We start from the raw sequence: 24,862 nt of genomic DNA on the forward strand, positions 1-24,862 counted from the left end.
CCACAGCAACGCCAGCCTGGCTGCCTGTTTTAGTAGCGTTAGCTGAACTGCTCAGCAAAAAAGAAGCCCCCTCAGCATCACTTTCAATCTTTTCAGCTCACGGCCTGCTCGGAGCTCTCGCCTCCTTTCAGAAGCCTCGCCAGTGTTTATCCTGGTATTAGCGAGGACTCTGACGCGCCCCCTTCAGGTCTAATTCTGCGTTTGACTGCTAGCTGTTCTGATATCTCCATGTTCGCAGTAGCTCTCGCAGTAGCCGTTCTGTTTGTAGCAGTAGTGCCAGATTCTCTATCAGAGGCCGGTTATGTGATGTAAATACGTAAATATGTAAATATGTGTGACCTGGCCAGAAAAACTCCTGCAAAAACCTACCAGACCTCTCTGTTTTTAGAATGAACAGGTTAGACGCTGCAGGGACGGTCGAGCAGGACACGGATACCGCTTATTAGCATATTTGTCCCCTCTTCACTCTACTGCACACTACTGCTTTCAGTGTAAACAGGAAAATCTTAAGGACTGACACTTTAATATGAATATGTTTGTTAGTAAATAGTTTGTGGGCATTTTTATACAGAAAAGTTGGGTGACTATTGATTTCTACTTTGTGTTAGCAACATTTGCCTTGTAGCTGCACCGCTGAACCTGAGGAAGCAAAGTATGGACAGCAAACTCGTCTTGGCTGATCGACTACATAAGGGAAAACGGGAAATTGGGTACATTTGATTTTATTGATGAAGTACTCCTTTATTTAATATTAATGTTAATGTTCTGCCCACCTGATATCCATCACTTCCTTTCCTCCTCTTTATTTATTTATCTACCTCATCCTTTTTTACGAGCCTCTCTGGGAGGATGGGCCTCTCTCTCGCTCTCTCTCTCTCTCTCTGTAATTCTGTATTGGTGTGAGCCTATGTAGTTACAGTACTGCCAAAGCATTACTAAAACGGCAAGATCTGAAAAGTCCTGAATCGAAGATCTACTCCAGATTACAGCATTATTATTATTATTATTATTGTATATAAGATGCCATTGATCTGGAAGGCCAAGGTGGACTGAGCCGTAAGCCGCAGCGCATCTCAAAGCTGATCTTGTTGTGCCCTCTAGTGGCACTACATGGAACTGACAACTACAAAGACTGCTGCGTCCCATAAATAGTCACTGTGGCAGACCACCATACACCTTAGCATCATCTGTGAATCAGACCCCCCCACACACACCTACTCTCTCTGCAGTGGTTTGGCCACACCCATTCTCATTGAAGAGTAACGAGCGCTTCAGCCTGAACGGTGTTTTGACAATACAGAGAACGGCCATTCAGAACAAAGGTCATTTCCATATATGGACAAAGGTATCCCAACACCTGCTCATTCATTGGTTTTTCCAAAAGGGAATTAAAAAATAGAAGTTTATCCTGCTTTTGTTGGAGAAACTGTCTCAGGAAGTCCAGGGAAGAAGATTGTTCTGCTAGGTTCTTAAGCGGTGGTGGTTCAGCGGTTAGAGTGCCGGGATATCGATAACAGGGTTGTGGGTTCGATTCCCGGGCTCGGCAAGCTGCCACTGTTGGGCCCTTGAGCAAGGCCCTTTACCCTCTCTGCTTCCCGGGCGCTGGAGTTGGCTGCCCACCGCTCTGGGTGTGTGTGTGTACTCACTGCCCCTAACACATGTGTGTGTGTGAGTGTGTGTTCACTACCAGATGGGTTAAATGCGGAGGACACATTTCGCTGTACACTGTACAGTGACAAATACGTGCACCTTTACCTTTACCTTTAGAAGCGTTGTTGTGAGAATTTGATTGAACTGAGCCGCAAGAGCAGTTTTAGTGAGGTTAGAGTGTTGGATGGTCTATATATAATAGCTGACAAGCTGTGTGTGTGTGTTTGTGTCAGCAACTGGTTCAACTGAAATCAGAAGGTGTGTCCACATACTTTTGGACATTATTATTACAGTGTACTAAAACACTCAATGTATGCATCAGATGGCAGCATATAATTACTGTCCTGCAGGACTGTGAGGGTGCGGTGGGGTAGGGTGGGGTGGTGTGTGATGGTTGTGTGGGGGGTGGGAGTGGGGGGTGAGTTGTCCCCCTAAACAAACTCATCCTGACAGGGCCACAGCGCGGGCACAGATAACTGCGTCTGAAGAAATGAATTCGCTCAGCGACATGCGTCCGGACCAATCCCGGAGAAGATCCCGCGGCCGTCTCCGGGACGGTCCGAAATGTATTCATTTATTCAGGGGGGAAAAAAAAGCTCCAGAGAAATCACACGCCCTCGTCGCCCACCCTTTCCTCCTCCCCGCAGCGCGTCCAGAAGGAATTTGCGAGAATATTGTGTGTTAAGTGAGGCGGAAAATAAGTACAGGATCGCCCAGCGGTGTGGGAATATATCTCACATGCATACACACACACACACACACACACACACACACACACAAATACACCAGTGTACAAGTGTCACCTTCATACAGACCACTAGTTCTGTTCTCTCTTCCATCTCCCTCTGCTTTCTTCCTCACTCTCTCATGAAACCTGTGACACCAAGGAGAAATGAAGCCTCTCTCGCTCATATCTCTCTCTCTCTCTCTCTCTCTCTCTCTCTCTCCCTCTCTTTCTCTGAAATAAATGAAAGTGTGTGGCTCCGACAGCCTTCATTAAAGCATTCTCATGCAGCGCAGGTGCTTCAGGAGCGCACCATGATTCATCAAAGAACGAGAGAGAGAGACAGAGAGGAAGAGAGAGAAAGAGAGAGAGAGAGAGAGAGAGAGAGATCTGTATCAGAGGGACGCTGTCTGTTAGCTTAATTTCACCTCTCGGCCCATCTTCGTCTTGCCCATGTTTGTCCCGACGCTAATTAGCTTAATTAATTAGATGAGTTTCAAACACAAGCAGGGGAAAGAGAGAGAGAGAGAGAGAGAGAGAGAGAGAGATAAGGCTCAGGAAGAAAATTGCACTTCAGAAAATGACGAGTAAATCAATACACTGAGACGCAAAACTCCCCTCTGCTACTCCGAGTACTTTCTTAATGATAAAGGCGATTAATAACAATTAAAACTTTTAGAGAGTCTTAAAACGGTCTTAGAATGTATTTGCTCAGTTTGTAAATAGGAACATCCCTGGCCCCCTGATGCCGGGGGTCGAACCAAGCATTTTTAATGGATCGGGAATAAGCTTTTACTTCCGATTCCAATCCTGGAAACTCCTCACAAACTCCTCCTTTATTAGAAAACTACCCTGGACAGAGCTCATCTCTGACTTCGGTGAGTGAGCTAAATGTACCACAAGGCCCCAGAGGGGTCCAGCGGAAGAAGATGGCATAGGCATGCAGGTAGCCATCAGCAGCCAGGACCCAGAGGGGGTACAATTGGGTGGGTGCCAATGTAGGTGGTGCTTTCTCCTCACATCACTCCAGCGAGATGCTGGCCAGCACTGGCGTCTGCTGGTCAGTGCGTACAGCGCTTTCCTCAGAGCACGTTGGTTGCCCGGTGGCGTTGCATCAGTGGCAGTTCCAAAACAGAGGAGCTGGTTGAGGAGGCGTGTCTGAGGAGGCGTGTCTGAGGAGGCGTGTCTGAGGAGGCGTGTGTCGGTCTTCACTTTCCCAGGATCGAGAGCATTGATCCAAATTGGGAAAAATCACGCAGGACCTTCAATTACCTTTCAATTACATGTACTGCTAATAAGGGCTGGGTTTAGAGTTTAGATTATATGGTCATGCCGCCTCTGAATAATGATTCTTAATGGTCAGAACAACACAATGGGTCTCACTGGACCCTGTTCATACTTGCCCACCCACGACCATACCTGGCATTAACGTACACATTAGGACACGTGTTAAGGCCGGGTGTGAAGGTGTCCTGGGTTTTGATTTATGGAGAGATTTTCTGAAATAGGTTGGAGTGGGCTATAACCCCCCTAAAGACAGCAGAGTAGCATCCAGTCGGAGCTGGACAGAAGATATGGGTCAGTGATCTTACCTCTCGGAGTACTGTACTGCCAAAGCCCCTGTACAGCCCTCGCACACCCTGCAGCAAGAGCACAGCGGTTACGACTGTGGATTTATTATCTCTCACAAAACAGCAGGAGTCGAATCACATAAGAGACAGAGTGAAAGTAGGCTATGTGCACGAGCTGCTCTTACCTACCTTGTTAAAAATAGTCTAGTATAAAGTATACTCTTCAAAAACAGGGTTCTGCGAGGGTTCTTGGCTCTGCATAGAGCCATGACAATTTAAAGAGCCATTCAGACGCTTACAGAGTTCTTTGCATTGGTGGAACCAATCAGAACCCTCCGCTTATTTAACATCATCTTTTAAGTGCAATCAATGTCTTCATACTATCTATTAATTATTCTGTATCTACTAATTACTCAGTATCTACTAATTACTCAGTATCTACTAATTATTCAGTATCTACTAATTTAGTAACCACTAATTATTGTATCTACAAATGATTACTTAGAATCTACTCTTTAGTACCTACTAATTATTTAGTACCTACTAACTATTCAATATCTACCAATGATTTGCAGCATTTAATATATACTATTTGCTCAATATCTACTAATGAACCAATAACTAAATTATTTACTACCTAATAATTTTTCAATATGTAGGTATTATCCAGCAAGTAGTAATTATTTAGTATTTACTAATTAATCAATAACTAGTCATTATTCAGCATCTACTAATTTAGTTACCACTAACTCTTGTACCTACAAATTATTTAATAAGTACTAACGATTTAGTACCTACTAATTATTCAGTACTGCCTAATGATTAAATACCTAATAATTATTCAAAATCTACCAATAATGTTGTATCCACTAAGTATTCAGTATCCACTAATCATTTTCTACCTCCTAGTTATTTAATATAGACTAATGTTTCAATTTCTACTAACAAATCAATAACTGGCAATTATTTAGTAACTAAGTAATTTCTCAATAAATACTAATTATCAGCATCTAAATTTGTGAATACCTAATAATGAATCAATATCTAGGTATTATCCAGTATAAAATTATTATTAATTATCTTCTAATTACTCAATAATTAGTAATTATTCAGTATCTACTAATTTAGTAGCCACTAATTATTGTACCTACAAATGAGGAGTCCTAATTATTCAGTATCTACTAATTATTTACAGCCTCCTAGTTACTTAGTACATATTAATCATTTTCTAATTATTCAATAAGTACTAATTCAGTATTTCCTAATAATTATGCACTTGATAATTATTTAATAAGTAATAATTATTCTGTATGTACTAATTAATCAATAAAATATAATTACTGAGGATAATTATTATAATTATTCAGGATTTACTAGTTACTCAGAATCTAACCACTGCCACACATAAAATAACTACTTATTGTATTAATACTGTTTGCACATACTGTAATATTAAAACTGTCCAAATACTTATGAACCAGATTGTATTTTGATAATATCTTTATCTCCCCACTCTTTCCGCCATGTGTGCCCAGTGTGTCTATATACAACATGGGTTCTTTACTGCATATGCACCTCTTAGTTGCTGTGTGCTCAGTGTGTACCTGAGATGTCATCACTCTGTGTGTGTGTGTGTGTGTGTGTGTGTGTACCTCTTCTCGTAGTGTGGCCAGCAGTACGTGGTGCGTGTGTAGAGAGGGAGAGGCCTGAGTTCTCTGCTTCACCACCTCTGTAGGAACTCTGATCAGACACGCCACCTACCAGAAATCCAGAAACATGGACAAATCAGAGCGAGAACCGGACACAGCCATGAGGTGACAAGTTCAAAAAGGAACCCTTAGGTAGCATCGAATTACTAGCACATTCACTTCATGACCAAAAATCTCCTTTTTACACCCTACACCTGTTGTAAACAAAGCCAGCCTGAAAGCACGGTTCAGTATTCGTGCTCTATAGGATTCATATGAGCGCACAGTGCCAAATAAGGCTACAGTTACTACAGCCGCACTCCTAATGCTCTACAGCTCCCACGGTACCATGCAAATCCAATATCTTACAGCTTAAGGGTTCTGGGGTGGCACACACACACGTTAAATTACCACATTTACCCTAACAGCATTTACTGTGTGTAAATGTGCACGTCAGGTGATTATCAGCTGATTGTTTTAGTTGCTAATAATGATAATTTACCCAGATTTACATATATATACACATATACACACACACATTGTTTTATGATATACAATATTTATTACAATATTTTGTCATTTAGATAAAATGCACCAAAACAAAACTGCTATCCATATACATTTACATTTACAGCATTTAGCTGACGTTATCCAGAGCGACTTACAAGCTGACTTGTATTACACAGGTGGGCCAAGGTAGTGTTAGGAATCTTGCCCAGGGACTCTTATTGGTGTAGCGCAGCATTTGGTCAACCAGACTGGGAATCAAACCCTGGTCTCTCCCATACAGAGTACTGTGATTTTTACTCAAAACAAGCTGGACTCCATTTAATTAAAGAAGACTGATTACACTCTTTGTAATGAAACGTGCAGTTAATCAGTGCTCTGTAAGCACTGATGATATCCACAATACACTAATAAAAGCATATTGTGTACCAAGATAACAAAAGTTATCACGATACGATAAAATACTGTCACATTGTCCAGCTCTATACCCAAAAAACGTTAATCTTAATCCATCAATAAAAGTTGACGTACAGAAGAAGAAATGCTTAGTACTGCCGAAAGAAATCCGAACATGAGAAAATGTGACCATTTGTAAACTGTTGTTCATTTACAATGACATTCGATCTGTAATGCGTGTGAAAGGTCAAACCATTAGGATAGCGTGGATGAATTTATCGCTGTGCAAATTCATCATTGTTGCTTCGGACGGCCTAGTATTGACTGGCTACATCAACACAGCTCAGTGTGATAGTGCAGCACTTTAAACTGGACACTCAATGGTAGCCTTTGTGGTAACTGCTACAGTTGATCACTGGGGTGAATGGGATTTCTTCTGTAAACGTTTATCGTTCTGTAAAATTTAGCAATTCACAACCAAGACTTCTACAAATAAAGGTGCTACAAAGGGTTCTCTGAGCAATGCTACAGAACCTAGGTCTTCAAATCTGGACCTTGACTCCAAGTGCTCCCAGTCCTGGATTTTGTTCTCACTAATTTTCTAACTGATTGGCCATTTCGTGTCACTCCTACCAAGGATTACAAAGTCCAGAACTGGACTTTATTCAAGGTCCAGATTTGTAGACACCTGCTATAGAAGAACGATAGAAGGCCAGAAGTAGCTCAGCGGTTAGAGCACTGGGCTATTGATGACAGGGCTGTGGGTTTGATACCCTGGCTCGGCAAGCTGCCACTGTTGGGCCCCTGGGCGCCGCAGCGATGGCCGCTCACTGCTCACGGTGTGTGTGTGTGTTTATTGCACAGACGGGTTAAAGGCGGAGGCCAAATTTCATCTGTGTCCGACACTAATGATGAACAAAGAACCATTTTTTGTCAAACAGATGTGAGTATGAACCTTTCACTTGGTAAAGAACCTTTATATGTAAATATTTAAACCATTAAAAGGTTCCTCACACACCAATAAAAGGTTCTTTACAGAACCAAAACTGGTTCTTTTATGGTATCACTGAAAGAACTACTTTCATTTTGAAGAGTGTATGAATATCATTGGCTTCTCGAATATTAAAATGAATCGGTGAAGGACCGTAAACAGGTAATTTAGCCGATGTAAACTCCCTGCCTGTAATGTCAGGCCTCAGAAACGGTTATTTGTCACTGAGCGCTGGAGTGAACAGCGAGTTAATTGGACAGTAGCTAAGACTGGCAAAACATCCATTCAACAGAACAAGAGCTAAAGCAGGTAAATGTCACCGTCATTGTTTATGCAAGAGGCAAACGCTCATCCTTTAACAAGAGCACACAAACACAACCCTACACGCTTCTAAACCACATACGGGTTTGTTTTTCTATAATGTCAGGCTGTGAGGTGCATTGTATACATTACATACAGCAGGGATGTCGATTTGGGCCGATCTAGGCATGTTTTAATGGATCGGGTTTCAGCTGTTTTATTCCTAATCCAGTTCCGAGTCTTTGTTTTAACCATGGTGTTCAGAGCGCCATCTGGTGTCCTCGAGGCACCATCAACGGACATTATTACCCAGCCGGCTGCAGCAGCAGTGCGGACATTCTCAGAAGGTAAATAAAGGAGTTGAGAGTCTGCAGCAGTGTGGAGCTACTTTACAGTGGAAAATGAAAACAGACCATAATATCTGACCCTTTTGCACCAATGCCAAGCACTAGTCACATGGGCAGTGGCCTCCAGTTCACAAATATTCCTGGGTTTGCTGCAACCACTTTCTTCAAATCTCACCAAAAAATTTCTATGGGGTTCCAGTCAGGCAACTGTGTGGTTTTGGGATTCTGTTCTGTGGAGTGATGAAACAAAACTGGACCTTTGCTGGCCTATGGATCAGCGGTATATACGTCTAGAGGTGGAAGAACGAAGCTAACGCTAAAAAGAACCCCCTGTCTACGGTGAAGCATGGTGGTGGTTCAGGTATCAGTATATCCTAGGAGAAAAAGTCTGGGGCGTCACTGGACCTTCCAACAGGACAATGATCCCAAGCATACCTCCTTGCAGTCCACCACGGCTTGGTTTCAGAAGAAGTCCTGGAAGATTCTGAACTGGTCACAGACGCTTGACATTTGCAGTAGGTTGTAACAGCAAAAAGATGCTCTACTAAGTACTAAAGATGTTGATCATTAAGGGGTAGTGCATTGCTGCCCATCTCAAGTTTGTTTAAGACCATGTGGAAAAGCCAGAAAACCAAATGCAGCCTTCTAACAAAAGAAGCTCCGCCCAACTGTGAAGCCTGAGGGTGGGAGTATCATTGTTTGAGGCTGCCTGGGATCAGAATAGCTTGCTATTATGAACCGGGATCTCTGAATTGACGAGAATGTCAGGTAATCTGTTCCCTCAACCATAAGTGGGTCCCACAAGTAAGTCTACAGTTAAATGGTTGGATGAAACACTTCTCCAGTAACATCCTCCAGCCTGATTACTTCCACTTTAATGCAATAATTGGATTTTGAATGGTGGTGCACTTGAATGGTGGCTTTAACACACTTCTTAGGGTGGTAGTGTGCGATTTGGGATGCAGACGAAGTATCTGTATTAAATATTAACCTTTTTTTTAAAAAGCTGTTTATTTATTCTGCAGGTCAGCACTGTTTTTCTCTGTTTTCCGTGTCCTGACAATGCACAAAAACCAACACACACACACACACACACACACACACCACCTCTCTCACATCACCAACACAAATCACCTCGCTTCAAATGTCAGCGCAGACTTGCCATAAGTCACCGTGCGTGGTCCTGCCTGCTGCTGGAGTACAGCATTAATATGAATGGAGCTTCCAGTCTGCAGCACACTGGAAGCTCCATTAGATCCATGCTGGGCCAGAAACACCAGGCAGGAGCACAAACAGAAAGCAATCTCTCCAACCACAGGGAGATCAGCGGGCAACACAGCCAGAGCCCAGGCTCATACTGGTGCCGGAGCCGTCCTGGTGATGCTGGCAATCACCGCTAAAGAAGAGTGGAGAAGTCCTTCCAGCCTTTTTTTGTGCACTAATGCACGAGTAGCTCCAGACTTAAAGGTAAACTCCAACAATTATCAACTTCAGCTCTGTTTGATGCATCTGTAGCATATGGCCAATTACCACAGACAAGCATTTTAAAACACTTCCTTAAACTAGAAAAACAGAGAGAAAAACATCGGATTTAAAACACACTTACTGTAGAGGTCAATGGGCAGTTGCTTTGGCTGCCGATGCAGCGACTGTATTGCTTCTGTACTGTATTGGTTTACCAGTAAAGTTGAATTTGGAGGTGTTCAAATGTTTAAAGAACTGAGAGTACACTCTCAAAAATGTTGTGTTTAACTTGTTGGGTCCTTTTTCTGTGTTGTTTCCACAGTGCAGGATAGGTTTTGGGTAGTTTCTGTGAGGCCTAGTCGCTGGTTATACAGCAACAGCCTAGTCAACGGGTCAGTTTTTAGAGCATTACAGGGACAATCTTAAAATACTGTTTTTTTTTCCCTACCCAAACACGGGGTTGAACCTGTTGGGTCATTTTTCCAGATTGTTTCCACTGTGCTAGATAGACCTGGGTTAGTTTTATTAAGTCCAACCAAAGGTTTCACCGCTACAACCAAGTCAATGGGTCAGTTTTCAGCATTTCATGTACATTCTTAAAAATGCTGGGCTGTTTTTTTGGGGTTGAACCTGTTAGGTAATTTATCTGAGTTGTTTCCATGGTGCTAGATAAGTTTTAGGTAGTTCAGGTCAAATTCCCTCTATGCACTGGGGGTTAAACCTATAGGGTCATTTTTCTAGGTTGTTTCCACAGCACTGGACAACCTTTGGTGGTTTTTGTGAAGCCTAGCCGCTGAGTTCACAGCAAAAACATTGGCAACCAGATCAGTTTTCAGCATTAGTTAGCTAGGACAGCAAAAAAGAGAAATAAAAGTAATAATAATAATATAAATAAGCACAAATATTAATAAAACATTTGATTTTTAATAAACAGATTCTGATTCTGTATCCAGTTGAAATAAAAAGTAGTTAAATTAAGAGAAAATAATATTCCATATAAATTACACTAAATAATTTTATATACACATAAATCATATAACAAATATACACAAAAAGTAACAAAATGTGTATATATTAAAATTAAAAAACATAAAATTATAGCCGGCAACACCAAATCCCCAAATCCACTGCTGGGTCAAAACATGTTAGGGTAAATTATGACTCAATTACTCAATAACCTATTATAATAATATTTTTATTCTATATCTTTGCAATAAATCTGTTTATAGGAACAGAGCAGCCTTAAAGAGCTGAACTGCAAACAGAGACTGTGGCGAAAGTGCCTTCTTTCTTCAGCCGTGAAGCAAGAGTGCCTCCCAGTGGTCAGCAGGAGCTCCCGCACTAAAAGCTCATCAGCCAGCTGACAGGAGACACTTTCCTGAGCTCATTACTTCCTTTTTTGGCTGCGTTATCGTTTATGAAACACCATACACCACGTCTCCTCGTTTCAGTCCTCCAAAGGATCAAAATTAACGGCGTTAACCGGAGAGGAAAGTGGATATGACAAGTAATTCCCGCTTTAATTGAATTGCACTGCGAAGAGAGGCAATTTCATAGCAGCTCACAAGGGGAGGGGGGGGGCGGGGAGGAAACCGGAGAGATATTTGGCTGTATCAGATGAATTAGGGACATTGTTGATTTCTGGGTAATTTAAATGGAGCAGCAGGGTGGGGGAGAGAGCGTGGGCGGCGAGAAACATCAAATTAGACGGCTTGAGCGGGGCCTGCAGCGAGTTAGAGCAGGCTGTGTGGAGGCTAATGGGGCCGTTTGGCTATCAGGAGTGACAGGCGGAGAGACAGCTCTGCCAGGAGACCCAGTGATATCCAAATGCCCACCAAAATTAGACGCCCTATGCAAGACACGGCCACTGGAGAGCGGTCAGCAGTCTGTGGCTGCGTCCAAGAGAGGAAAACACAACACAGCCACAATAAGGCAACATGCTCCCGACTCTTATTATTAAACCAGACGTGCCCACTATGAGAAATCCTTATATTATTAAGCCAAACACTGTTGTAACAGAAGACACGCCCACCAACAAACAAGACACATCGACTGTGGCAGAATCAATGCACACTAATAAAGAGGCCTGTTGGTACACAATGACGAGCATGCATACAACAGGCCCAGCAGCACAAGAGAGCTGCCCTAGTCAACTGTAAGTGCCATTATTGTATACCAGCTATAATGCAAGACACATCCTCTATAAACAGACACACCTGCTATATCCAGATACACCCCTTATAATACCAGAAATGCCTGCTGTAATACAAGACACACCTGCTATAACCAGACACACCCTTTATAACACCAGAAATGCCTGCTGTAATACAAGACACACCTGCTATAACCAGACACACTCTTTATAACACCAGAAATACCTGCTGTAATACAAGACACACCTGCTATAACCAGACACACCCTTTATAACACCAGAAATACCTGCTGTAATACAAGACACACCTGCTATAACCAGACACACCCCCTTTATAACACCAAAAAAATACCTGCTGTAATACAAGACACACCTGCTATAACCAGACACACCCTTTATAACACCAGAAATACCTGCTGTAATACAAGACACACCTGCTATAACCAGACACACCCTTTATAACACCAGAAATACCTGCTGTAATACAAGACACACCTGCTATAACCAGACACACCCTTTATAACACCAGAAATGCCTGCTATAATACAAGACACACCTGCTATAACCAGACACACCCTTTATAACACCAGAAATGCCTGCTGTAATACAAGACATGCCTGCTACAACCAGACACACCCCCTTTATAACACCAGAAATACCTCCTATAATACAAGACACACCTGCTATAGTACAAGACACACCCTTTATAACACCAGAAATACCTGCTATTATACAAGACACACCTGCTATAACCAGACACACACCCTTTATAACACCAGAAATGCCTGCTGTAATACAAGACATGCCTGCTACAACCAGACACACCCCCTTTATAACACCAGAAATACCTCCTATAATACAAGACACACCTGCTATAGTACAAGACACACCCTTTATAACACCAGAAATACCTGCTATTATACAAGACACGCCTGCTATAACCAGACACACACCCTTAATAACACCAGAAATGCCTGCTATTATACAAGACACACCTGCTATAGTACAAAACAGACCTTCTATAACCAGACACACCCTCTATAACCAGGCACACATCTTGTTCAGTCCCAGTAGAGAAAGAAGTGCTGCCCATAGAATAGGACTACCTGGAGCAAATAAACATGAACCTACTGGCACCATGCTGCCTAATGCCAGACATGAGCTAGAGGGGTACAAAGCCCCCCAGTACTGAGCTGTGAGGCAGTGGAACTGTGTTCTCGAAAATGATGGTGGTGCTCTATCTAATATTTCTAAGAGGAGTTGGAGAGTTGGGGATTATGAGGTGGGGTGGTGATCAACCCACAACCAAGCAGGTGTCCTAATACTTTTGTCAACATCGTGCACTTTTATAAAGCTGTCAACAACTATCCCGTCTTTATGAGGACTTGGTGGGAAAGAGAGCCATGCTATTCCACAAGCGCCGGCCCCCACATCCCTGATCTTATCCCGGTCTTAACAGCCTTCGGAAGATGAAGCCTCGCAAATGCTTTCCGCCCTTATGAATTCCAGCAGACGTGTGGGACAAATCATCCTGCAGGTGTTCACTTTAAAAAAAATCCATTCTGCCCCACCAGCAGGTCCCCCAAGGGGGCGCTGGGAAGCACCAGCCTCCAAAAATCCATCTGCAAGTAAAAAAAGCAGCGAGACCTGCATGAGACGGCCTCCGCGTGGGCTGTGATAACACCATTACTTATGCAGAGACATAAGGTTTTCAATCTGCCAGTCTGAATTAGCATCAACCCGCCTGCAGTTTGACCCCTGTGGTCTTAATGGCAGAAGGGTGGGTGGCTGGGGTGAAAACGTGGCACAGCCGAGAGCTTGTGTACTCCTTCGCCCATAAATCATGCACAGCCTCTTTCTCCAGGCCTAAGCGGGTATTACTTGCTTTGGTATGTTGGCTGTGTGCCAGTACGCCCTCCATTGGCGCGTTGGACACACAGTGTGGTCATTTTTTTAATAAACCTGTTTAACGCTTTAATGCCTGAACTGAAAAGCAGCCGGACGTTTCCCCCTTCAGCAGACTGCCAAACCAATTTACTAACCTAAGCCTGCGTACCACATCCACCGACCTGCCACTTCATTAACACCAGTAACACCAATAACACTGCAGACTGTATCCATCTGTTTCTCTGCCTTAACCTCCTTTCACCCTGTTCTGCAATGGTCAGGACCCCCCAGGACTGACCACCACAGAGGTGATGCTGCAGAATAGTTTGTGTTGGTGGACTGAAGCACTCCAGGTGTTTAAACCCTCCAGCAGCAGCACTGCTGTGTCTGATCCACTCGTACCACCAGCGCCACAACCAGTACAGCAGTGCTGAGAATGACCCACCGCCCCAATAACCACCCCAATAACACCCGCCTGCTCTGTGGTGGTCAGTTCTGTGGGGTCCTGAGCATTGAAGAGCATTGAAGAACAGGGTGAAACTTTTGCCCAAAGGTTTGTAATAAAACCAACAGACGGAGCGTTTCAGAATAAAAGTCGCTAACACAGACGGAGCGTTTCAGAATAAAAGTCACTAACGCAGACGGAGCGTTTCAGAATAAAAGTGACTAACGCAGACGGAGCGTTTCAGAATAAAAGTGACTAACGCAGACGGAGCGTTTCAGAATAAAAGTGACTAACGCAGACGGAGCGTTTCAGAATAAAAGTCACTAACGCAGACGGAGCGTTTCAGAATAAAAGTCACTAACGCAGACGGAGCGTTTCAGAATAAAAGTGACTAACGCAGACGGAGCGTTTCAGAATAAAAGTGACTAACGCAGACGGAGCGTTTCAGAATAAAAGTCAGTAACGCAGACGGAGCGTTTCAGAATAAAAGTGACTAACGCAGACGGAGCGTTTCAGAATAAAAGTGACTAACGCAGACGGAGCGTTTCAGAATAAAAGTCACTAACGCAGACGGAGCGTTTCAGAATAAAAGTCACTAACGCAGACGGAGCGTTTCAGAATAAAAGTCACTAACGCAGACGGAGCGTTTCAGAATAAAAGTCACTAACGCAGACGGAGCGTTTCAGAATAAAAGTGACTAACGCGGACGGAGCGTTTCAGAATAAAAGTCACTAACGCAGACGGAGCGTTTCAGAATAAAAGTGACTAACGCAGACGGAGCGTTTCAGAATAAAAGTCACTAACGCAGACTGAGCGTTTCAGAATAAAAGTCACTAACGCAGACTGAGCGTTTCAGAATAAAAGTGACTAACGCAGACGGAGCGTTTCAGAATAAAAGTCGCTAACGCAGACGGAGCGTTTCAGAATAAAAGTGACTAACGCAGACGGAGCGTTTCAGAATAAAAGTCACTAACGCAGACGGAGCGTTTCAGAATAAAAGTCACTAACGCAGACGGAGCGTTTCAGAATAAAAGTCGCTAACGCAGACGGAGCGTTTCAGAATAAAAGTCGCTAACGCAGACGGAGCGTTTCAGAATAAAAGTCACTAACGCAGACGGAGCGTTTCAGAATAAAAGTCACTAACGCAGACGGAGCGTTTCAGAATAAAAGTCACTAACGCAGACGGAGCGTTTCAGAATAAAAGTCACTAACGCAGACGGAGCGTTTCAGAATAAAAGTCACTAACGCAGACGGAGCGTTTCAGAATAAAAGTCGCTAACGCAGACGGAGCGTTTCAGAATAAAAGTGACTAACGCAGACGGAGCGTTTCAGAATAAAAGTGACTAACGCAGACGGAGCGTTTCAGAATAAAAGTGGCTAACGCAGACGGAGCGTTTCAGAATAAAAGTCACTAACGCAGACGGAGCGTTTCAGAATAAAAGTGACTAACGCAGACGGAGCGTTTCAGAATAAAAGTGACTAACGCAGACGGAGCGTTTCAGAATAAAAGTCACTAACGCAGACGGAGCGTTTCAGAATAAAAGTCACTAACGCAGACGGAGCGTTTCAGAATAAAAGTCACTAACGCAGACGGAGCGTTTCAGAATAAAAGTCACTAACGCAGACGGAGCGTTTCAGAATAAAAGTCGCTAACGCAGACGGAGCGTTTCAGAATAAAAGTCGCTAACGCAGACGGAGCGTTTCAGAATAAAAGTCACTAACGCAGACGGAGCGTTTCAGAATAAAAGTCACTAACGCAGACGGAGCGTTTCAGAATAAAAGTCACTAACGCAGACGGAGCGTTTCAGAATAAAAGTCACTAACGCAGACGGAGCGTTTCAGAATAAAAGTCGCTAACGCAGACGGAGCGTTTCAGAATAAAAGTGACTAACGCAGACGGAGCGTTTCAGAATAAAAGTGACTAACGCAGACGGAGCGTTTCAGAATAAAAGTCGCTAACGCAGACGGAGCGTTTCAGAATAAAAGTCACTAACGCAGACGGAGCGTTTCAGAATAAAAGTGACTAACGCAGACGGAGCGTTTCAGAATAAAAGTCGCTAACGCAGACGGAGCGTTTCAGAATAAAAGTGACTAACGCAGACGGAGCGTTTCAGAATAAAAGTCACTAACACGGACGGAGCGTTTCAGAATAAAAGTGACTAACGCAGACGGAGCGTTTCAGAATAAAAGTCACTAACGCAGACGGAGCGTTTCAGAATAAAAGTCGCTAACGCAGACGGAGCGTTTCAGAATAAAAGTGACTAACGCAGACGGAGCGTTTCAGAATAAAAGTGACTAACGCAGACGGAGCGTTTCAGAATAAAAGTGGCTAACGCAGACGGAGCGTTTCAGAATAAAAGTGGCTAACGCAGACGGAGCGTTTCAGAATAAAAGTCACTAACGCAGACGGAGCGTTTCAGAATAAAAGTGACTAACGCAGACGGAGCGTTTCAGAATAAAAGTCACTAACGCAGACGGAGCGTTTCAGAATAAAAGCGACTAACGCAGACGGAGCGTTTCAGAATAAAAGTCACTAACGCAGACGGAGCGTTTCAGAATAAAAGTCGCTAACGCAGACGGAGCGTTTCAGAATAAAAGTCACTAACGCAGACGGAGCGTTTCAGAATAAAAGTGACTGACGCAGACGGAGCGTTTCAGAATAAAAGTGACTGACGCAGACGGAGCGTTTCAGAATAAAATTGACTGACGCAGACGGAACGTTTCAGAATAAAATTGACTGACGCAGACGGAGCGTTTCAGAATAAAAGTGACTGACGCAGACGGAGCGTTTCAGAATAAAAGTGACTAACGCAGACGGAGCGTTTCAGAATAAAAGTCACTAACGCAGACGGAGCGTTTCAGAATAAAAGTCACTAACACGGACGGAGCATTTCAGAATAAAAGTGACTAACGCAGACGGAGCGTTTCAGAATAAAAGTCACTAACGCAGACGGAGCGTTTCAGAATAAAAGTCACTAACGCGGACGGAGCGTTTCAGAATAAAAGTCGCTAACGCAGACGGAGCGTTTCAGAATAAAAGTCGCTAACGCAGACGGAGCGTTTCAGAATAAAAGTGACTAACGCAGACGGAGCGTTTCAGAATAAAAGTGACTAACGCAGACGGAGCGTTTCAGAATAAAAGTGGCTAACGCAGACGGAGCGTTTCAGAATAAAAGTGGCTAACGCAGACGGAGCGTTTCAGAATAAAAGTGGCTAACGCAGACGGAGCGTTTCAGAATAAAAGTGACTAACGCAGACGGAGCGTTTCAGAATAAAAGTGGCTAACGCAGACGGAGCGTTTCAGAATAAAAGTGGCTAACGCAGACGGAGCGTTTCAGAATAAAAGTGGCTAACGCAGACGGAGCGTTTCAGAATAAAAGTGACTAACGCAGACGGAGCGTTTCAGAATAAAAGTGACTAACGCAGACGGAGCGTTTCAGAATAAAAGTCACTAACGCAGACGGAGCGTTTCAGAATAAAAGCGACTAACGCAGACGGAGCGTTTCAGAATAAAAGTCACTAACGCAGACGGAGCGTTTCAGAATAAAAGTCGCTAACGCAGACGGAGCGTTTCAGAATAAAAGTCACTAACGCAGACGGAGCGTTTCAGAATAAAAGTGACTGACGCAGACGGAGCGTTTCAGAATAAAAGTGACTGACGCAGACGGAGCGTTTCAGAATAAAATTGACTGACGCAGACGGAACGTTTCAGAATAAAATTGACTGACGCAGACGGAGCGTTTCAGAATAAAAGTGACTGACGCAGACGGAGCGTTTCAGAATAAAAGTGACTAACGCAGACGGAGCGTTTCAGAATAAAAGTCACTAACGCAGACGGAGCGTTTCAGAATAAAAGTCACTAACACGGACGGAGCATTTCAGAATAAAAGTGACTAACGCAGACGGAGCGTTTCAGAATAAAAGTCACTAACGCAGACGGAGCGTTTCAGAATAAAAGTCACTAACGCGGACGGAGCGTTTCAGAATAAAAGTCGCTAACGCAGACGGAGCGTTTCAGAATAAAAGTCGCTAACGCAGACGGAGCGTTTCAGAATAAAAGTGACTAACGCAGACGGAGCGTTTCAGAATAAAAGTGACTAACGCAGACGGAGCGTTTCAGAATAAAAGTGACTAACGCAGACGGAGCGTTTCAGAATAAAAGTGACTAACGCAGACGGAGCGTTTCAGAATAAAAGTGACTAACGCAGACGGAGCGTTTCAGAATAAAAGTCGCTAACGCGGACGGAGCGTTTCAGAATAAAAGTGACTAACGCAGACGGAGCGTTTCAGAATAAAAGTGACTAACACGGACGGAGCGTTTCAGAATAAAAGTGACTAACGCAGACGGAGCGCTTCAGAATAAAAGTCGCTAACGCAGACGGAGCGTTTCAGAATAAAAGTCACTAACGCAGACGGAGCGTTTCAAAATAAAAGCCACTAACGCAGACGGAGCGTTTCAGAAGAAAAGTCACACAGACTGACCTTTTCAGAATAAAAATCACCAATAAAAATGCAAAATAAATCAAAATAAAGGTCACTAACACAGACAAACCGTTTAAGATTAAAAGTAAACACAGTCTGTCTGAATAAAAGTCACAAATTCAAATAAACACAGTGTCAAAAGTCACCAACCAAGACAGGTTGTGTCAAAATAAAAGTCACTAACACAGACTGACTGTGCCAAAATAAAAGTCACTAACACAGACTGACTGTGCCAAAATAAAACTTTTTTAAACATTTCTATACTGAAAGCAAAAATTGCTGTCTCTACTGATTCAAAAAAATGTTCCAATCCATGACTCAAAAACTGCGATCAGATCCGAAGCACACAGCACAATAGCACAACTATTACAACAAATACTACTACTACTTTTATTACTGAGAGTAATAATACTAATAATTCTAAAACTAATAATTTTAATAATAATATAGTATTATTAAATGGGCAGCTCTTTTAGAGGCGGAGTAGAGACATTAGGTTGAGCAGTACAGGAGAAGGCCGCTGCTCCTTCAGTCTGATAAATGAGCTCTCTGAGACACCGTCAGGCCGACCAGAATGAAGATAAATCTGATATAATGACCAGATAACAGCCTGCTCCGGCCCTGACAGACACCATCTACCACAACATTCTTTATACGATGCAGGACGAACATTTACACTCTCACTCACATTCACACACACACACAGCTGGGTTCGCTAGCTGCGGTCAGGCAAGTGACATGAATCTTTTTCGGCTCCGCAAAATGGTACAGCCCATTGTGTTTAGAGACTTCCGTTATGTCTTTCTCACACTGCCGGCGAAAAATGGGTTCTACACAGTACTGAAAACAATGGTGCTACACAGAACTATACATATTTTCAGTTCTCTATAAAGAACCATCTACAAAAGGTTTTCAATCAATGCAAAGATACCCTCTAACCAGGTAATGAACCGTTTAAGCATCCAAGTGGTTCTCATGGTTCTATAAGAACCTCTCTCTTTACTTACGAAGCCTTAAAGACCTCTTTTTGAACGTGAAGAGATTACCTCTGTGTTTGTAATTAGCAGCTGAGAAAGAGGGGGGTAGACTGTGAGAAAAGTGAGAGATAGGGCAGTGGTGTGTGGGAGGGGACGTTAGAAGTGATGAAGGGTTTTAAAGGGTGTAGACGTTAAACCCCTCACCTCAAAGCACAGAACAGAGCCCTTTTGATCAGCCTAGTCATTCTGACCCCACCATGGGTCACCCAATCAATGAGCAAGTTCATCCCAGAGTTTATCTCTGAGGTTCAGCTCGAGGAGCTTGAAGCGCTTTCCTCCACATTTGCTTCCCTATAACGAATAAACACAATAAAATGTAAAATTGGATTCATTATTTTTGTTTTAAAGTACTTGCAATTAGTGACATATTTGTCATATTTTGTGACATAATCGCAAGATTTTTTTTGTGTCGTTATTCTCGATTAATTTCGTACACCCCCCCCCCATTTCCACCCATTTTCTCCCCATCTGAATCACCATTTACCCAACCTATACATATTCTCCCACTATGCTCCTGACACAGGGAGGCTGAAGCCAGAGGAAAGAGCGGTGTACCGGCTGCCAATGGCTAGCAGCATGACCGGGATTCGAACTAATGATCCTCTGGTCATATTGACAGCGCCTTACTCTGCCGGACCACTAGGGGCCGCAATTAATCAAATTTTTTTTATCACACGTTTTATTTGCTTAAATAACATAAATAACACTTTTTAAAAAGCAGATTACAACAGAATTGTATCAGAATCATTGTAGCAGTTCCACTGCTCCACAGCTAAATGCTGGGGGGGGGCTTTATACCCCTCTAGCCCACATCTAGCATTAGGCATTAGGTGCCAATAGGTTCATCATGTTTATCTGATCCAGAAAGTCCTATTCTATTGGCAGTACTTTTCTACAGGACTAAACTGTGCGTGTGTGTGCATTTGCACGTCTATGTCAGCAATAGGCGCAACTTAAAAAGTCGTTGAATGCATTCATCAGAAGGGGTGTCCACAAACTTTTGGACACGTAGCGTGTTTGCATTTAAAATCAGCATCGCATTGCATTGCTTTTATTTGTTGGCTATTTATTACTATTATTATTATTATTAATAATAATAATAATAATAATAATTCAATAACATTAATTAATACAGTGAATACATATTGTACAGTGCATTACTTAAACAGCCAGATTATAAATTTGGCTAAAAACTATATAAAATATACATGATAATCAAACAGAACCCCTTCTAATGTCACAGTATGAGTGCAGCTAAACTGCCCCCTACAGATCAGTGTACCACACTGCACTTCCTGTGCAGAACCCTAAAACGTATGATTCAAGTGGCAGCAATAAACACTGCAAATCCATCCATGAGCTCTGGGAACCGTATCCACGGAACCCGCTTCCCAAGTGAGACGTAAAAAACGTCTTCCTCTCTGGATGACCTGAGCGAAAGGGTTTTCATGGCTAAACCCTCAGATTACAGGCTTTTGAGCTCGGCCACACACTCCCTTCCGTGCACACGCGGCTACGGCTTCATCTCCGCGGCCTCAAATCCCTGCTTTGAAGAGCACAAATCCCTCTGCGGCCAGGGAAGGGTTAAACGCAGGCCTGACCTCCTCCTCACCTCAAATTAAAACAGCTGCCTTTCATGTCCTGCCAGCTTCCATTCGCTCACTGCTAGCCACGTTAGCATTTTTAGCACTTTTGACGCTCCTTGTCTAAAGGAACGTGAGAAGAGCTCTGGGCCGAGATCAAAGTGAAGGGGCACTGGGTCAGGACCCTGATACAAAACAAGCGGGCTAACGAACGTAACATCTGATAATTCAGGTTAACAAGTACATTACATGTCCTAATATTTGTGGACGCCCCTTCTAATGAATGCATTCAGCTGCTTGAAGTTGCACTCATTGCTGGCACAGATGTGCAAATGCACACACACACAGCCTGCCTAGTCCCTGTAGAGAAGTCGAGGAAACAATGAATGAGCAGGTGTCCTAATACTTTTATCCATAAACTGAACAGTTACACTAATCAGCCATAAAAATAAAACCACTGACATGTGAAGTGCAAAATATTAATTATCTCATTCTAATGGTAGGTGTCAACGGTTAGGATCTTGAAGTGGATGTGCTGGAGGCAGGAGTGTAAGGATCTGAGCCACTTTGACAAGAGCCAGACTGTGATGGAGAACCTCCATCTCCAAAACATTAGGCAGGGCTTGGGAGGGGGGGGGTGTTCACAGTATGCAGTGGTCAGTACCTACCAAAAGTGGTCCAAGGAAGAACAACCAGCCACTGAACCGGCACCAGGGTCACAGGCACCCAAAACTCACCGATGCTTATAGAGGCCCCACCTCACAACTTACAGGACTTTAAGGATCTTCACTCTTAAAAATAATAATAATAAAAATAAATAAATAAAAATGTGCTTCAAACTTTTCTTTGAGCAAGGCCATAGACTTTTTTGTTCCTTAATATGAAGATTTTTCACCATGAATGTTCTTCCCTATTAGAAACATGGTTCTTCATGGAGTCACACATGGTTTCTTCTACGGGCCCCCCTCAAAACGCCCTTTGAAGCACTTTTATTTTTTAAACTGTTCCAGCAGCTGGTGTGGTGGGACTGGTGAACATCTCACGGTCCAGAAGCCGATTTCACTATTAGCGGAATTAGCCAAACTGCTCATCTGGACCCTAGACATGGAATGAGTGATGACCAGCAAAACAGCAACTGGGAACAGAACATAAGGGAGATGACAGGGTACATACGATTTCTCCAAGCGAGGCGGCGATCATGTGTGTGATGGGAGCCATGTGCGTGAAGCCAGAGAGGAAAGACTTGGTGCCTTCGTATGTGACGAAGAACGCGGCGGCTAGAAACGAACAGAAAGACTGGACGTTAGGATCAATCTGCAGATGTCAACATGCCATGAAGTTCTAGGCTGTAAAAAAATAATTCCTTGTGAGTCTTGGTTCCTCCCAAGGTACCTTCCTCCTTCCTGAGGCAGTTTTTCCTTGCCACTGTTGCCGTTGGCTGCTCACTGGGGGTCTTAGATTTTTCATTGATGTCTATTTATGTTATTTATTTTCTTTTTTTTCTGTCTTTTACTAATTATAAATAAAAAAAGCTAAAAATAAGGGGTAAACTGAAGCAAACAAGTCAAGAACTGTTAAAAATAGTGAAAAAGGTGCTACAAAGGGAGTAAAGTAAAGCCACAGAAGAACCATTTTTGCAAACGGATGAATGTATGAAGAACTTGCTTATCTAGCACTGTGTTTGATAGCTTTGCTGTGTTCCGAGACTCACTGTACTGGGCTGAGGTATGAGGTATCGGGTTAATGGTGTCTATCCCATTTAAGCTGTATAGTTAAGAAGTAGAAGTACTTCACTACTGCACTAAAATACTGTATCTGTATCAGAGTGTTATCTTTTCCATTTGATGTGTTTGATGTGCTGCATCGTTACTCGTTACAATTATAAAAATGGTTCAAATGCACATTTTCACCACACCAGAGCACTAGATGGCGCTGTCACCGGGTTCGATGAAGCCACCTCAACACTGAGCAGAACAGGCGATCGAGCCGTGAACGAGCATGCTGCCGTTCTTCCTCTCACTCCGCTGCTGCAGTGAGGACACTAATGCTAGAGCTCTGTTAGTTTATCTCCAGATGGAAGAAGAAGAAGAACCACCTCCTCCATCTTCACCTCCTGCAAATACTCGTATGTGCTCTAATGGCCTGAGATCTTTCAGCTGTAGTTGAGTTTACAGGGAGTGAAGCTCAGGGGGTTGAGCTGCTCTCCTCACTGGTTTTACAGATGAAGCTCTTGTATGTGGCGGGTTGAGTCAGGTCTGAGTTTGTTTAGAGAGTGAACTGAGACTCGTGTTCATGAATGTCTTCTACAGTCCTGTCCTTCTACTACAGCCAGAGGAACTGTGACAGTCCTGAAGTCTGAGCATTTGAAATAATATAAACACTGATATTTTTGACTTTCTGTAATAACTACAGAACACGGTTTATGATTTATGACTACTCTTACCATCACTGCCATGACTATATTAAGTTATACCACACCATGGTTATGAATATTTTGCACACCAACACTATAGGTGGCTTAGTAACTTTTATCAATAATTTATAAAAAAGCTCTGACCAGAGGAGGAAGGGGTTGGGTCCTCCTTGTGAGTCTTGGTTCCTCCCAAGGTATCTTCCTCTTTCCTGAGGGAGTTTTTCCTTGCCACTGTTGCCGTTGGCTGCTCACTGGGGGTCTTAGATTTTTCATTTATGTCTATTTATGTTATTTATTTTTCTTTTTTTTCTGTCTTTTACTAATTACTGATTTTGTACAGCTGCTTTGTGAAAAGCGCTATACAAATGAAACTGACTTGACTTATACTTTTACTTTCAGTAATTAAGTAGTAAATTTGAGAATAAACTACTTGCAATACTTAAGTACAAACATGTTGAATACCTTTAATACTTCCACATAAGTCTGCAGCTTAAAGAACACTTCTACTTCTGCTCAAGTCACTTTTCTGATAGAGCACCTGTACTTTTACTCATGTCTGGGTCTACTTCATACATGTCTGCATGAAAGTCAATACTCTGCTTCCCCACAAGGCATGTTTACACTTTCTGCAAATACATAGTCAGTAATCTAACCTCTGTAAATCTGATTCTTTGTCAAACTGCTCTTTTGATTTGCTGAACTGGCATTTACCTTTGTAACGCTTAAGTGGAAATGTCTGCTTCAAAAAATACTAAAATAATAAATAATAATAATAATAATAATCTGGGGCTATCAGGTAAGCCAAAATTGGCACTGCAAAGCCAAAATTGAGACATACCATTAGGAAAGGAGCCGATGGCAGCAGAGGGGACTCCAGCGTAGATGCCCCTGAAGCCTCCGGCCTTGTAGAAGCCCTGCTGGCTCTGTAAGCGGGTCTTAATGGTGTCCAAGGGGAAAAGGGTGAGGTCAACACACATGCCTGCACAACCTCCAGCCTGGGGAAATGAAAATAGCTTGTTTTCAAAAATGTTTGGTACAAAAGGTTTGTTTATCACAGTGTTTAAGGGTCGGAAGCAAAGATACAAATGGTACAAAAATGCTCACTTAGGCCCCATTCAATATGTGTCATGAATCCCATTACGTCCAAACTCCCTGAAAGAGCGTGGTTTAGAGATGTTCTTGGCTGATAGAGTATCACTGTGCACACAGTTTTACCGCAGATTTA

The 24,862-nt window shown here is 43.0% G+C and overlaps 1 protein-coding gene across 1 annotated transcript in view; it reads right to left on the bottom strand.

The window, feature by feature from the left end:
* slc25a26 (solute carrier family 25 member 26) overlaps positions 1-24,862 on the bottom strand; it is a 72,537-nt gene that overhangs the window by 43,861 nt on the left and 3,814 nt on the right. The window contains 4 exon segments of the mRNA XM_072666081.1: positions 3,967-4,014; positions 5,598-5,702; positions 22,398-22,501; positions 24,476-24,632. Of these exon segments, the coding sequence (XP_072522182.1) occupies positions 3,967-4,014; positions 5,598-5,702; positions 22,398-22,501; positions 24,476-24,632 (414 nt within the window).

The sequence above is a fragment of the Salminus brasiliensis genome, chromosome 21 (assembly GCF_030463535.1).
Source record: "Salminus brasiliensis chromosome 21, fSalBra1.hap2, whole genome shotgun sequence".
NCBI classification, from domain to species: domain Eukaryota; kingdom Metazoa; phylum Chordata; class Actinopteri; order Characiformes; family Bryconidae; genus Salminus; species Salminus brasiliensis.